This window comes from Scyliorhinus canicula, chromosome 28 (genome assembly GCF_902713615.1).
Source record: "Scyliorhinus canicula chromosome 28, sScyCan1.1, whole genome shotgun sequence".
In the NCBI taxonomy this organism is placed as follows: domain Eukaryota; kingdom Metazoa; phylum Chordata; class Chondrichthyes; order Carcharhiniformes; family Scyliorhinidae; genus Scyliorhinus; species Scyliorhinus canicula.
This window is the reverse complement of record NC_052173.1, coordinates 12,200,804-12,216,244: the sequence shown is the minus strand read 5'-3', so window position 1 is coordinate 12,216,244 and position 15,441 is coordinate 12,200,804. Positions and strand designations below refer to the sequence as shown.

Sequence of the window (15,441 nt, the reverse complement as noted above, 5' to 3'; positions counted from 1 at the left end):
AGACAGAAGCCCCAATGTCTTTGGTCTTCCCATGTTTAATTGGAGGAAATTCTAGCATCCAATGCATCATAAAAGTGGAGCGGTCTAGTAAGTTGGTAAAGCTGGATATAGAACATAGCAAAATACAGCACAGAACAGGCCCTTCGGCCCACGATGTTGTGCCGAACTTTTGTCCTAGATTAAGAACAAATTAATCTACACCCCATCATTCTACCGTAATCCATGTACCTATCCAATAGCCGCTTGAAGGTCCCTAATGTTTCCAACTCAACGACTTCCACAGGCAGTGCATTCCTGCCCCCACTAATCTCTGGGTAAAGAACCTACCTCTGATATCCCCCCCCTATATCTTCCACCATTCACCTTAAATTTATGTCCCCTTGTAATGGTTTGTTCCACCTGGGGAAAAAGTCTCTATCTATTCCCCTGATCATCTTATAAACCTCTATCAAATCGCCCCTCATCCTTCTCCGTTCTAATGAGAAAAGGCATTTCAGGCAACATCCTGGTAAATCTCCTTTGCACCTTTTCCAAAGCTTCCACATCCTTCCTAAAATGAGGCGACCAGAACTGCACACACTACTCCAAATGTGGCCTTACCAAGGTTTTGTACAGCTGCATCATCACCTCACGGCTCTTAAATTCAATCCCTCTGCTAATGAACGCTAGCCCACCATAGGCCTTCTGCACAGCTCTATCCACTTGAGTGGCGACTTTGAAAGATCTAGGAACATAGACCACCAAGATCTCTCTGCTCCTCCACATTGCCAAGAACCCTACCATTAACCCTGTATTCCGCATTCATATTTGTCCTTCCAAAATGGACAACCTCACACTTTTCAGGGTTAAACTCCATCTGCCATTTCTCAGCCCAGCTCTGCATCCTATGTCTCTTTGCAGCCAACAATAGCCCTCCTCACTATCCAGAACTCCACCAATCTTTGTATCGTCTGTAAATTTACTCACCCACCCTTCAACTTCCTCATCCAAGTCATTAATGAAAATCACAAACCGCAGAGTCCCTAGAACTGATCCCTGCGGTACGCCACTGGTAACTGGGCTCCAGGCTGAATATTTGTCATCCACCACCACTCTGACTTCTATCGGTCAGCCAGTTCGTTATCCAACTGGCCAAATTTCCCACTATCCCATGCCTCCTTACTTTCTGCATAAGCCTACCATGGGGAACCTTATCAAATGCCTTGCTAAAATCCATGTACACCACATCCACTGCTTTACCTTCATCCACGTGCTTGGTCACCTCCTTAAAGAATTCAGTAAGACTTGTGAGGCAAGACCTACCTCTCGCAAATCCGTGCTGACTATCCCTAATCAAGCAGTGTCTTTCCAGATGCTCAGAACTCTTATCCCTCAGTACCCTTTCCATTACTTTGCCTACCACTGAACATGTCATCAGTGTTCAAGCAGTATGTGGATCTGAAGAAGGCAGACTCGATAGATCCATTGGGAGAAAACTGTAAGGCAGAAACAGAAGCTATTGCAGATAGGTTTGTGGCTATGACTAGCTCAGTAAGAATGAAATTAGGCAATGGCAGTCCCCCACAGCTGGCCAACAGAGGAAAAATGTTGCAAGAAGATGGTGTGGCTGACCATGTTAACGATGCTGAGAGGTCGAGGGAGGGGTAACGTGCCATCGCCAGTCATTGTTAATGTTACTTGTGAGTTTGGTTAGGGCTGCGGTGGAGTTGGACGGTAGTTTGCAAGGATATAGAGGTTGTAAGTGGAATTTTCTGTAAGTGGGGGGTTGATGACAACTGGTGTGAGAAGTGAAGGAGATAGTAGCTGAGGCGAGGGAACCAGTTAAGCTAGCATTGGCTGACTTGATTTTGAATCATTTCTCATTGGTGTTTGAATTTGCAGTCTGACTGTTGCATGTTGGGGGCAAATGCTCTTTTCCAGCCATTTTGGTGATTGACAAGACGTTGGCTGCCTTTGCTGACTTTTCCTGTGCCCAGAGCTGAACCAAGTGCGCTAATGCACATTTTGGCACAAAAAAAGATCAATTGTAAAGATTGAGAGAGACATTTCATCTGCATCAGCTCCCAGTGGGGATGTGAAAGGCAGGAGGTAATTCAATCATTTGGATGGGTAGTTATCGATCAACTCTCTTTATGCTGCAAAAATGAAACCATTTTCATGCTCCCAAAATAAAGTGAATTTATTTTGATGTGAGACGACCGTGCCCCGTCTGACTTCAACCCTGTCATTTTGAGATCCAGCACAAACTTTGCTACCACAAAAAATAAGTGATGTAGTTCCTTCGGTCCCATGGGGGATAATGTGCAGCATGACTTGTGTAATTTTATTTCTGTGGACGTTAAGAATTCAACAGACAATAGTGGGTTGAAAGCTCATCTGCTGCTGAAACCATCACTCATACCTAGGCTCAACTATTCCAACAGACTCTAGGCTAGTCTTCTACATTCCACCCTCTGTAAACTTGAGTTCATCCAAAACTCTGCTGCCCTGTGTCTTAACTTAACACCAAGTCCCGTTCCCTTATCACTGCCTGTGCTCACTAACCTACACTGGCTCCCAATCAAGCAATGTCTTGACTTTAAAATTATCATCCTTGGTTTCCACTCCCTCCATGACCTCCTTTGTATCTCTGCAATCTCCTCCAACCCCACAACCCTCCGAGACACCTGTGCTCCTCAAATTCTGGTGCTTTGTAAATCCCAATTTTAATTCCTCCACCATAAGTGGCCATGCTTTCAGTTGCCTCAGCCCCAAGCTCTGGAATTCCCTCTCTACACTGCTGTGGAACAGATTATTATACAAAATAATACCAGGAGACTCGGGTACAGAACGTTTGTTTATCTTACCAACACATTGGGGAGAGCATGACTTCAGAGTGTTTCTGAAGCAGGACCCTATCCAACTGAAAAACCATGAGATATTTATACATGAGTCACATAGGCAGTACATTGCTTAAATTCCAACTTTGTCTGTTTTAGGTTTACATTAAACAATTTGTAGAATTTCACGAGGCAGGGTGTCTGTTATCCTGCCCCCCCCCCAGCCTTTTTTTTTTGGTTCTGGGTGATGTCCCTTCCAGCCCCTTGTGAACAGGGGTCAACTTCCTTTTTATACATTTTTTAAAAATATGCCACTACTCCAGGTCAGAGTGTGATATAAATGCCAATTAATTTTGCTTATATGTTGGTATAAGAGCATTGAATCCTGGAAGGATAAGTTTGAAAGCTCCTCATTCATATGTGTCCTTTGTGGAAGCATGATTTATACCAATTACTGGATTACCACTAGTAACTCACTATAGCAATGCAAAAACTTGAATCTATATGTCTTAATATCTATATATTCCTGTAGCAAAGTGTTCCAGGGTGCTTCGAAAGAATGTTAGAGACATAATTTGATACTGAACCATATCAGGAGATATTGGAACAAATCAAGTTGAGTTTTAAGGAGTGTCTAAAAAGGAAGAAGAGATTGATACCAGAATGAGATCTGCCCTGGATTTTTTTTGAATGTGTTTAATATTGTCTGTTGTGATGACAGAACATTTGAGTACTATACATTCGACACCTCTCTGCTTCTGCTGTGTCCAATTAACTGTCGGCTATCATTGGGCACTTGAACAGGGACACTGGTCTAATGTTGAGGGACAATATTTTCTTTGCTGTTAGTTCAAAGTTCTCTCCTCTGCTCCAGACTCCTGGTGGGAGACTATTCTATTGGCATCCATTTGGCCATTCTTCATGAATGAGTCAGTCGATAAGAAAAGGCATTTCTGTCTGCAAAAACCATTATGAAGTTCCCAGACAAACTGTCAGCAGACAATCACAACTGGCACATAATTGGGTGATAAAGAACCCCCTGCTACACAGCCATCAGCAATTTAAATACCTTGAACAAAACTACGTTGGATTAAAAAGTATTTCTTTAATTAAAATATAAATTTATGCATTCTTGAGTGTGGTCAGTGTTTTTCATTTGGAGCAGGGTAAGCTGGAATGTGTTGTGTATTGAGTACAGTGGATGCTGATTTAACACTGAAACATTGAGAGGATCAAGTGAAAAGCAAATAGTTTATCAGTAGCTTTGACCCTGAGATGTCTTGGAAACACTGTAATTGATGTGTGTACAAGTATAGCTACAGTATAGCCATTGCTTGAGTGCACTGAGATTTTGGGGAGTGTTTTTGAATGATCATCATTCCTGTGGCAAATGAAATTGTAGCTTTCTGCATGTTAAAACCTTGTGGTTGAATCATGTGACTGCAGAATAAAAGAATGATGTAAAATGTTGCCAGTGCTGAGTTTGTGATGGGTGGTGGTGTTGCATACTCAATTTAAATTTTTGTTCCATCCCCATTGTTGTAGCTCCTCCAGGTAGAGGGGCTGGAGATCCTACTACTCTGTCGCATAACATGTTGAGATGTGTGTAAGTGCAGATGGTGGCCTGGGATGCCTTGTTCTCCATCCATTTAATTTGAGCATCTAGTTTCCACCCTGTGTCGATGTCGGGAGTGAAATTGGGAACTCGTATGGTCACTGACTCACATCTTCCAGTCAAATGTGCATGAGACTGAAATAGAAACATCCCACTCCATCTCCGATGCACACGCCGACTTACACTCTCTTTGAGAAGTGTTTAACACCTTAATAAAAAAGCATTGAACAAATAGCCAAAGTGGTTTCCTTTTGAGTCTGAATCTGATGGTACTGCCACAGTGGCAGGGTTTTTTTTTTGCTGCAAGATTTTTTTTTTTCATGACTGCTTGCTTGCATGCTATCTTATCAACAGTACCAGGCAGCAGCAGTGACTCAACAGCAAAAAGGCTACATTTCCTCAAATAGACAAAAGTAGCCCAACGGAAGCTGTAATCATTTTCCATCGAGCTATCCATGCTAACAGGATTGCTGGATATTCAGAATATCTACAGCAATGCGGAGCACTATATATATTTTTTTTAAAGCACACACATCACACCATGCTGTAAAGTCACAATCTCTTGGGAGTCAGCTTTGCATTCCAGACATATTCTGGATTGCAGACTCAAACTCGGTCCAATCCAAAAGGAAAGCTGCATCAGAACAGGGGGATGCCATTTAGCTCCTTGAACATACTTGTGTTTGTAAAAATAAAAATGTAATATTTGATTTCTGGGTTTTAATTTTAAAACCATTTAACAATCCCACACAAAAATTAGGCAAGACCAAAGAGGTCACATCCCGTACCAGCCTCCCCGAACAGGCGCCGGAATGTGGCGACTAGGGGCTTTTCACAGTAACTTCATTTGAAGCCTACTTGTGACAATAAGCGATTTTCATTTGCATAACTGGAGTTTGCAGCTGTTTAAGGATCACTTCCCTCATGCCTGCCCCACAATTTCAAACACAGACGTGACCATTGTTTAGATCGCTGCTCAGTTGGAATTGCATCTTTATTTCATTTGTTTCTTCCCACAATTTTGGCTCAAACAGCCAGCTTGGTTTTATCTTAACTGTTTGTTTCAGGCTTTAAATGATGGGGAGAGCAGTGGGCTTTGTTTTTTAATCACCAATACATAAACTCCCCAGACACTTCTGCCAAGTATTGTGAACAGTACTGCTGTGAAAGATTACTGTCAAAAAATTGCATTAAATTTGCATTTTCTTTTGTATTGACTGGGGAAGGGAAGAGGAAAGCTTTTGCTTTGTGCAGTGTATCCTGGGAAGGATGCAATAATTGTGACCATGTTTTTTCTAGCAGGTTCTGGGCTTTGCTTTGGAATCAGAACAGTTTCCAACTGTTCTTTTTTAAAAAAAATTTTGTGTACCCATTTAAAAAAAAAATAAAATAAAATTGTGTACCCATTTTTTTCCAATTAAGAGCAATTTAGCATGGCCAATCCACCTAACCTGCACATCTTTGGGTTGTGGGGGTGAAACCCACGCAGACATGGGGAGAACATGCAAACTCCACACGGACAGTGACCCAGGGCCAGGATCGAACCTGGGACCTCGGTGCCGCAGTCCCAGTGCCCCACATGCCACCCTCGCCAACTGTTCTTTTAGAATTATTTATAGTTATGGTTTTTTATGGTTCTAGTTATGGTTAAAGCACAAATCAGTACTGTATTGTCAATTATTTCCAAATTGCATTTGTTCTGTGAGTAAAGCCTGAATATTTCATGCATATTTTGGGTGTGAAATTCATCTGAAGTGGTAGCACAGAATGGGTGATGGCAAATCAGCTGCCTGCTTTTTCACGCTGCCCAATTTTCTTAAGAAAATTTCCATTGTCAGTTTTGTGCTACACCCAGGCTATGTGGAACGTTAAAGTTAGCTCAGTATTCTGAATGAAATTCTTCTTTATTTCTCTTTTGGGAGCATGAGGTAGGGCAAAACTTTGTAGACTCTCTCCTTGGGAGATCTTTGGAATGAATTGGCTTAAGCTGAATAACTTTTATCATTCTAGAATTTAGTGTTTGAATCCCTTTGTGGCCAAATAGATGGAACAAAGAAGGGAGCCTGTTCCAGTGCCATCAACGTGTCCAAGAGAGCTCAGTGCCTGTCTTATGTGGCAGGTAGATGATATTGTATGAGGTGACATGGCATTTTTCAAAAATTAAATGGTGATTTACTTATTTTGACTATCCGTGATTGCTGTTATATTCAATACCAAGGATCTAGTAACTTGTAGCAACATTAGAAGAGCATTTGTGAAGATTTCTACCTTGAAAATGTGTCTACAATAAGAAATATTGGAGATAAAAGCTTCCCAGCATATATGAATGAGTATGGTAGTTTTTATGCAATCCGAGGTTTGTTGACTGGGAATTCAAATTATTGGACAGCAGATTGTGTGAGATGCACTGACTTGTCATGTTATGTGCTCTACATATGCAATGCTCTTTGCTGGGAGCACTAGTTTGTAAAATGTACGCTGGTGTGATGTGAGAATTTTGTGGCGGAGCCTGGGGGCAACAGATGCTCCGTCTCTTGACCTGGAGGCCTGAGAAGTCTCATCAATCAAAAAAAAAATCAGTTCTATTAAAATCGCGAAACCAGCTGGAACTTGGTTGCTCCATTTTAACTGTTCTCCTGTTCCTTTCCTACCAATTGAGGAGACCTAAAATGGCATCTCTGATATTTCTGTGTTTAGTCACAAAATCCATATTGTTTTAACACCCGATATGGTGATGACAGCTGCATTTGAAAGAGTTCATTAAAAGATTGACAAACTGATGATGTTGTCTCTCTTCACAGGTTAACTTCCAGGATCTTGAGCGTGCAGACTGGCTAAACAAGGTAGGAACTGATTCTTTAATGACTTTTGAGTGTGAAGAGTTTTTTTCCCCTGCCTTTTCAGTGGAAGGTTGGTCCCACAATCCGATCCAGTGTTGTCACTGACTCCAACCTAATCTGCAGTAGATATGGGTGAATATGATGAGTGCAGATGAGGAAGACATGCATTTAACCAGATTTAAACTTCCATTTCATAGATTTACTTTGTTTCAGTAATTAATGTTTCGTTTTCTCCCTTGATATTGCCCAACATCACATCCAGTTAACGCTTACAACTCACTTACAAATATTTTGAATGCTCACAATTCAAAGTGAAGTTTTAAATGGAGCTGTCAGCTTTGTAGTGTGAATCAGGTATGTTGAACAAAACTCTTGTGAACTATGGATGGTGGCGATTCATGAGTATCCTTTTCCCCAACAAGGCATTGGGTTGAGGGTCAAGTCACAAACCCCCTGAGATGCTAGTGAGCAGCCTAGGATAGCTCATTCTCTTGTTCTTGTGCCTTTGTTGCCTCCAGAGTGACTTGACTGAGATTGTAAATCTTGCCATGTGGACAATTTACCGGCACGGACCCATGTCCTACCACTATGATTTTTGGAACTCCTTTAAAAAGTAAATTACAGAATCATGCAGATTTTTCCACTCCCTCCCCCCACAACAACGTTGAGGCCCACCTTGAGTGCCGGGCAGGGGAAAGTAATTTGATGGGAGGCAGGAAATCTGTTTCCCAACGGCGTAATGAATTTTTCCAATTAAGGCCGTGGAACTTTGAAGGCAGATCAAGCTCCCTGACGACCAGTGTCAGGAAGCACATTTACATGCATTTGCGTATCGTAGAGTCATAGGGCCTCTTAAGTGTCTGCGCCGGTCATCAAGCACCTATATATTCTAATCCTATTTTCCAGTACTTGGCCCATATAGCGTTGTATGCTATGTCATACATGCTCATTGAAATAAGAGTGCCCCCTCCAAATCAAATGCTCAGTGAGTGAAAAATTTGTGTATTCAAATTCATGACTGCATGTAAGTGACGCACCTGGTGAGGTAGACTTGTGAAGTGAGTCATGGCTGTTTTTTCCTTCTTGGAGAGCGCTCATAAATGTCCATAACCCACTCGCCCATCGGGTCTGCTCCGTCATTCAATTATGGCTGATATTTTTTTCATCCCCATTCAAATCCCCAGTGATTTGGCCTCCACAGATTCACCACCGTCATCCTTCTAAACCCCAACGAGTATAGACCCAGAATCCTCAACCGCTCCTCATATGACAAGCTCTTCATTCCAGGTGCCATTCTTGTGAACCTTCTCTGGACCTTTTCCAAGGCCAGCACATCCTTCCTTTGATACGGGGCCCAAAACTGCTCACAATATTCCAAATGGGGTCTGACCAGAGCTTTGTAAAGCCTCAGAAGTACATCCCTGTTCTTGTATTCTAGCCCTCACGTGAATGTTAACATTGCATTTGTCTTCGTAACTGCCAACTGAACCTGCACGTTAACCTTAAGAGAATCGTGAACAAGGACTCCCAAGTCCCTTTGTGCTTCTGCTTTCCGAAGCATTTCCCCATTTAGAAAATAGTCTATGCCTCCATTTCTCCTTCCAAAGTGCATAACCTTACACTTTTCCACATTGTATTCCATCTGCCACTTTGCTCACTCTCCTCGCCTGTCCAAGTCCTTCTGCAGCCCACCTGCATATCTTTGTATCATCTACACACTTAGCAACCATGTCCTCCGTTCCTTAATGTACATTGAGATCATTAATGTATATTGTGAAAATTTGTGGTCCCAGCACTGACCCCTGAGGCACACCGCTAGTCACCGGCTGCCATCCTGAAATAGACCCCTTTATCCCCACTCTGTCTTCTGCCAGTCAACCAATCCTCTATCCATGCCAGGATCCTACCCTTAACACCATGGGCTCTTAGCTTATTTAACAGCCTCCTATGCGGCACCTTGTCAAAGGCCTTCTGAAAATTAAATAAATAACATTCACTGGTTCTCCTTTGTCTAGCTTCCTTGTTACCTCCTCAAAGAATTCTAACAGATTTGTCAGACATGACCTCCCCTTGACGAAGCCGTGCTGACTCGGTCCAATTTTACCATGCACTTCCAAGTACTCCACAATCTCATCTTTAATAATGAGCTCTAAAATCTTAACAATGACCAAAGTCCGGCTAATTAGCCTATCATTTCTCATCTTCTGCCTCCCACCCTTCTTAACAGTGATGTTACATTAGCCATTTTCCAGTCCTCTGGGACCCTCTCTGCCTCCAATGATTCTTGAAAGATCACCACCAATGCCTCCACAATCTCCTCGGCTATCTCTTTTAGAACGCTGGGGTGTAGTCCATCCGGTCCAGGTGACTTGTCTACCTTCAGAACTTTTGGTTTCTCCAGAACTTTCTCCTTAGTGATGGCTACTGCACTCACCTCTCTGCCCCCTGATTCTCCTGGAGCTCTGGCATCCTACTGGTGTCTTCCACTGTGAAGGCTGATGCAAAATAACTATTCCGTTCCTCTGCCATTCCTTTCCTATTACTACTTCTCCAGCCACATTTTCAGTGGTCCAATGTCTATTCTTGCCTCTGTCTTTCATAGCGTGTAGTACTAACTAGCTATGAGGAAGGAGCAGTGCTCCAAAAGCTCGTGTTTGAAACAAACCTGTTGGACTTTAACCTGGTGTTGTAAGACTTCTTACTGTACTAACCAGCTGATACTTGTATTTCATCTTTCCCCCACCCCCATTGTTTTTTTAGTTGTCCTCTGCTCACTTTTAAAGGTGTCTCAATCTTCTGGCTTCCCACTAATTCTTGCCACTTTGTAAGCTTTTTCTTTTGCTTTTATGCTGTCCTTGACTTCCCTCGTCAGCCATGGATGCCTCATCCTCCCAATGGATTTTCAAATTTAGCACAGCTTCCCTATTAGCCAATCAAATCACAGCCTTCCTGTAATGTCACTTTTCCGTTTACTTTCCCCAGTCGGACCTCTGTCAGTTTCAGAGAATCAGTGAATCACTTACCTTCCCAGATTGCACTCTGAATTTCTCCCCCGCTCACAGTTCCCGAAGTGTCAGTCTATTAATTGATTGGATGCTGATAGTTGAAGCTTTGCAGAGGATGACCAAGGGTGGCAGGGTCAGGGTTGGCCTTTTGGGCATTGAGTGTGGTAGATAGATGGGTCTAAAGGAAGGGGTCGGTGATGTCCAGAGCTGGGTCCTAAGAGTTAAATAAGAGTACAGGGAGGCAGGTGGTACAGTGACTGGTTTAGCACTGGGCTAAATAGCTGGCTTTGAAAGCAGACCAAGGCAGGCCAGCAGCACGGTTCAATTCCCGTACCAGCCTCCCTGAACAGGTGCCGGAATGTGGCGACTAGGGGCTTGCTTTGAAAGCAGGCCAAGGCAGGAATTGAACCAGCAGCATGGTTCAATTCCCGTACCAGCCTCCCTGAACAGGTGCCGGAATGTGGCGACTAGGGGCTTTTCACAGTTAATTCATTTGAAGCTGACTTGTGACAATAAGCGATTTTCATTTCATTTCAGTAAGGGATCAGGTAGGGTAGCGTTTCTAGGGTCATGGGTGGGTAGTGGATGGCCTCATTGGGGGGGGGGGGGAGGTTGGGCTCATGGTAAGTCAGGGTGTGGAAGGTGCGGAGGAATGTCCCATGTAGATATCATTAGAGACTCGGAAGGGAGTGATTGTGTTGGATGATATGGGAGCAGGGGTTTGGAAAATACATCCAGCCAACCTGGCTGATGCCAGTTTGCCGTCTGTAGAATGCAACTGAGGAGGGGTATAATGCCACACATCCCTCCACCAGGCACATGTTTTAGTAGATGATAGGTCTCCAAAGATTAGGTTTAAATGTTTGGACCACTCGGGTGGAGTTCTCTAATTCTCACCCGTGTGTGTGTCATTGCCAGCTGTGCCCTGCACAAACTCACGCAACAAAGTGGGGGCGGGGGAAATATCTTGGTTGAGGGAGACATGGAGGACTGAGATGTCTCCTTGAATGATCAGGATCTGGAAGGGGATAGTGATGATGAGGGCCATGAAGCACATACAGAGGCCATTGCAAAGAGTATTACTTGGCTGACAGGCCTGTGGCAATCTAATGGTTGATAGATTCCAGGCAGAGTAAGGTGCTGATAATTATCCTTGATTATTTTGTTTTCAATTCTTTGCTGGCTGGCAGGCCGTGACTCCTTTTTTGTAACATACGTGATAGTTTACTCTCATGTACCTTTAAACTTTATTTATAACTGCTTCAATTAAATTGCACTACTTGATGACAGTCCAGCTGGTGTTGTGATCCTTTGCATGCACCAAACCTGTTGATGGGGTGGCACAGTGGTTAGCACTGTTGTCTCGCGGCACCGAGGTCCCAGGTTCAATCCCGGCCCCGGGTCACTGTCCGTGTGGAGTTTGCGCATTCTCCCTATGTCTGTGTGTGTTTCGCCCCACAACCCAAAGATGTGCAGGGTAGGTGGATTGGCCACTCTAAATTGCTCCTTGTAACTGATCTGATCGTTAATCACCCACACAGTATCCCTTGACATCTTTATTGACCTGAAATGTTACTTTGGAGTCCACACAATGACATTGCCTCAACTACTTACCACCCTCCAATTGCATAGAGTCTTGCACTGCCCTCCATTTGCAAAGAGTCTTGCACAGCTCATTCCTAGCTGGCCTTAGTCTGTGACTGTGTTCCATCATTCTGGGCACCCAGTCAGGTTAAGAGTGTTTCCTGCAGAGCCCTGTAAGAGTACTTTTTTTAAAAAAACGCATTTTATTCAAACTTGTATCAAAGTAGGTTACAGCAAGTAAACACCCCAGGAAACATTCTTCCCAAAAATAAACTATGCAGTTTGTGCAGTTTCCTCCTTTTTCACACCCCCCCCCCCCCCCCCCCCCCCCCCCCACCTTGTATGACGAACAGCTCCTCAAACACGGTCACAAACATCCCCCACCTTTTCTCAAACTCCCCTGCTGAGCCCCTTAACTCATACTTTATCTTCTCTAACCGCAGGAAGTCATACAGGTCACCCAACCATGCTGCTACCCCCGGTGGCGATGCCGACCGCCACTCCAGCAAAATTCGCTGCCATGCAATCAGAGAGGCGAAGGCCAAGACATCGGCCTTCCTCCTCTCCATGAGCTCCAGCTTCTCTGAAACCCCAAATATCGCCACCAAAGGGTCCGGGTCCACTCCCTCCTCCACTATCCTGGCTAAGACTGCGAACACTCCCGCCCAGAATCTTCCCAATTTTTCACAACCCCAAAACATGTGCACATGATTTGCTGGCCCCCGCCCACGCCTCTCACACTCATCTGCTACCCCCTGAATGAACCCACTCATTCTCGCCCGAGTCATATGCACCCTGTGCACCACCTTAAACTGTATCAGGCTCATCCTGGTTAGGGGCTGGTTTAGCTCACCAGGCTAAATCGCTGGCTTTTAAAGCAGGCCAGCAGCACGGTTCGGTTCCCGTACCAGCCTCCCCGGACAGGCGCCGGAATGTGGCGACTAGGGGCTTTTCACAGTAACTTCATTGAAGCCTACTCGTGACAATAAGCGATTTTCATTTTCATTTTTTCATTTCCTTGCACAAGAGGAGGTCCCGTTTACCCTTCGCAGTGCCTCACTCCATACTCCCCAATTGATCTCCATTCCCAACTCCGCTTCCCATTTCTCCTTGATCTTCACCAGCCGCTTGCCTCCCTGCTCCCCCAGCCACTTATATATATCCCCAATTCTTCCCTCCCCTTCCACATCCGGAAGCAGCAGTCGCTCCAGCAGGGTGTATCCCGGAAATCTAGGGAACCCCTTCCAGACCTTTTGTGCAAAGTCCCTAACCTGTAGATACCTGAACTCACTACCCCTCGGCAGCTCTACCCTCTCCCTTAGCTCCTCCAGACTGGCGAACCCTTCCTCCAAATACAAATCCCTCACCTTGACCAGCCCCACTTCCCTCCACCTCCTGTATACACTATCCATCCCCTCCCGGCTCAAATCCATGATTCTCTCACAGCAGCGTTAGCATCGACATCCCTTCCACCCTAAAATGCCTCCTCAGCTGATTCCATATCTTCACCGTGGACTGAACCACTGGGCTCCCTGAATACCTACTCGGAGCCATTGGCAATGCTGCCGTCACCATAGCCCTCAAACTAGACCCCTTACAAGATTCCTCCTCCATCCTAACCCACTCTACCCCTTCTCCTTCCCACCACCGCCTCACCTTGTCCATATTCGTCGCCCAATAATAATGAAGCACGTTCGGCAACGCCAACCCCCAACCCCCCCTGCTGCCTCTGCCTCTGTAGCAGGGTCCTCCCCACCCTCGGCACCTTCCCCGCCCATACAAAGTCAGAGATGATTGTGTCCACTTTCCGAAAAAAGGCCTTTGGTATAAAGATCGGGAGAGCCTGAAAGATAAACGAGAACCTCGGCAGAATATTCATTTTCACCACTTGGACCCTCCCCGCCAACGTTAAGTGCCGTGTATCCCACCTCTTAAGATCCTCCCTGGCCTCCTCCACCAGCTTTAAGTTCCACTTATGGAGCCCCGTCCTGAATCCCCAAGTACCTAAACCTATCCCTCGCTACCGTAAATGGCATCCCCCCCTAAATTAGCCCGCTGTGCCAGCTCATTCACCGGGAATACCTCGCTTTTCCCGACATTCGGCTTGTATCCCGAGAACCCTCCAAACCTCCCCAACAGACCCATAATCCTTCCCATACTCTCCAATGGATCCGAAACATACAGCAAGAGATCATCGGCATAGAGTGACACCCGAAACTCCCTCTGTCCCCTCATTATCCCCTGCCACTCTGCCGACCCCCTGAGAGCCATCGCCAATGGCTCTATGGCCAGCGCAAACAGCAGCAGCAACAGTGGGCACCCCTGCCTCGTACCTCTGTGTAAGTCAAAGCTTCGTGAGCTCATATCATTCGTCCTCACCCTCGCTCTTGGCGCCACATACAGCAACCGCACCCATGCCACAAATTTCGGCCCAAAACTTCGAACAAGTCCCGCCACTCCACCCGATCAAATGCTTTCTCCGCATCCATGGACACCACCATCTCCAGTACCAGAGCTCTCGACGGATTCATCACCACATTCAACAGCCGCCTTATATTACTCACGAGCTGTCTGCCCTTCAGGAAGCCAGTTTGATCTTCTGCAGCCACCCCCGGGACACAGTCCTCCATCCTCCCCGCCAACAACTTAGCCAATACTTTCACATCCGTGTGCAATAGTGATATGGGTGTATACGACCCTCATTCCACCGGATCCTTCCCTTTTTTTGGGATTAGTATGATTGCTGCCTGCTTCATCGTCTCTGGCAACTCCCCCTTCTCCAGTGCTTCATTAAACACCCCCAATAGATGTGGTGCCAGGTCCGCTGCAAATTCCTTGTAAAATTCTGCCGGGTACCCACTGGCCCAGGGGCCTTCCCCGACTTCATACCCCTGATACTATCCAGCACCTCCCTCAGCTCCAGGGGCTCCTCCAACGCCTGCCTCTTTGCTTCCTCCACCTGGGGAAATTCCAGCCCGTCCAGAAACCACCCCATGTCCCCCCTTCTCTCCTCCTGGGTCTGCCTCACAAAGTCCCTGGTAATACTCTCTCTAAATGCCTCATTTATCTTCCCTGGCTCTGACACCACATCCCCAGCCCCAGTCCGGATCTTCAATATTACCCTGGACGCAGGCTGTCTCCACAGCTGGTGCACCAGCATGCGGCTCGCCTTCTCCCCATACTCGTATTGCACCCCTCTTGCCCTACCCAGTTGCCCTACTGCCCTCCCCATTGTCAGCCTGTCAAATTGCCCCTGCAAGTTTTTCCTCCTCGCCAATCCCTCCACGGTGGGCACCCTCGAATATTCCCTGTCCACCTCCACTATCTCGCTAACTAGACGGTCATGTTCCGCCCTTCTTTCCTTATTCGCACGAACCGTAAACATAGAACATAGAACAGTACAGCACAGAACAGGCCCTTCGGCCCTCGATGTTGTGCCGAACAATGATCACCCTCCTTTAAACCCACGTAACCCGTATACCCGTAACCCAACAATCCCCCCATTAACCTTACACTACGGGCAATTTATCATGGCCAATCCACCTAACCCGCACATCTTTGGACTGTGGGAGGAAACC

At 45.6% G+C, this 15,441-nt stretch overlaps 1 protein-coding gene across 1 annotated transcript in view; it reads left to right on the top strand.

Annotated features, from left to right (window-relative positions):
- Positions 1-15,441, top strand: part of LOC119958180 (extended synaptotagmin-1-like) — a 165,262-nt gene that overhangs the window by 62,781 nt on the left and 87,040 nt on the right. The window contains 1 exon segment of the mRNA XM_038786528.1: positions 7,236-7,277. Coding sequence (XP_038642456.1) covers positions 7,236-7,277 — 42 coding nt within the window.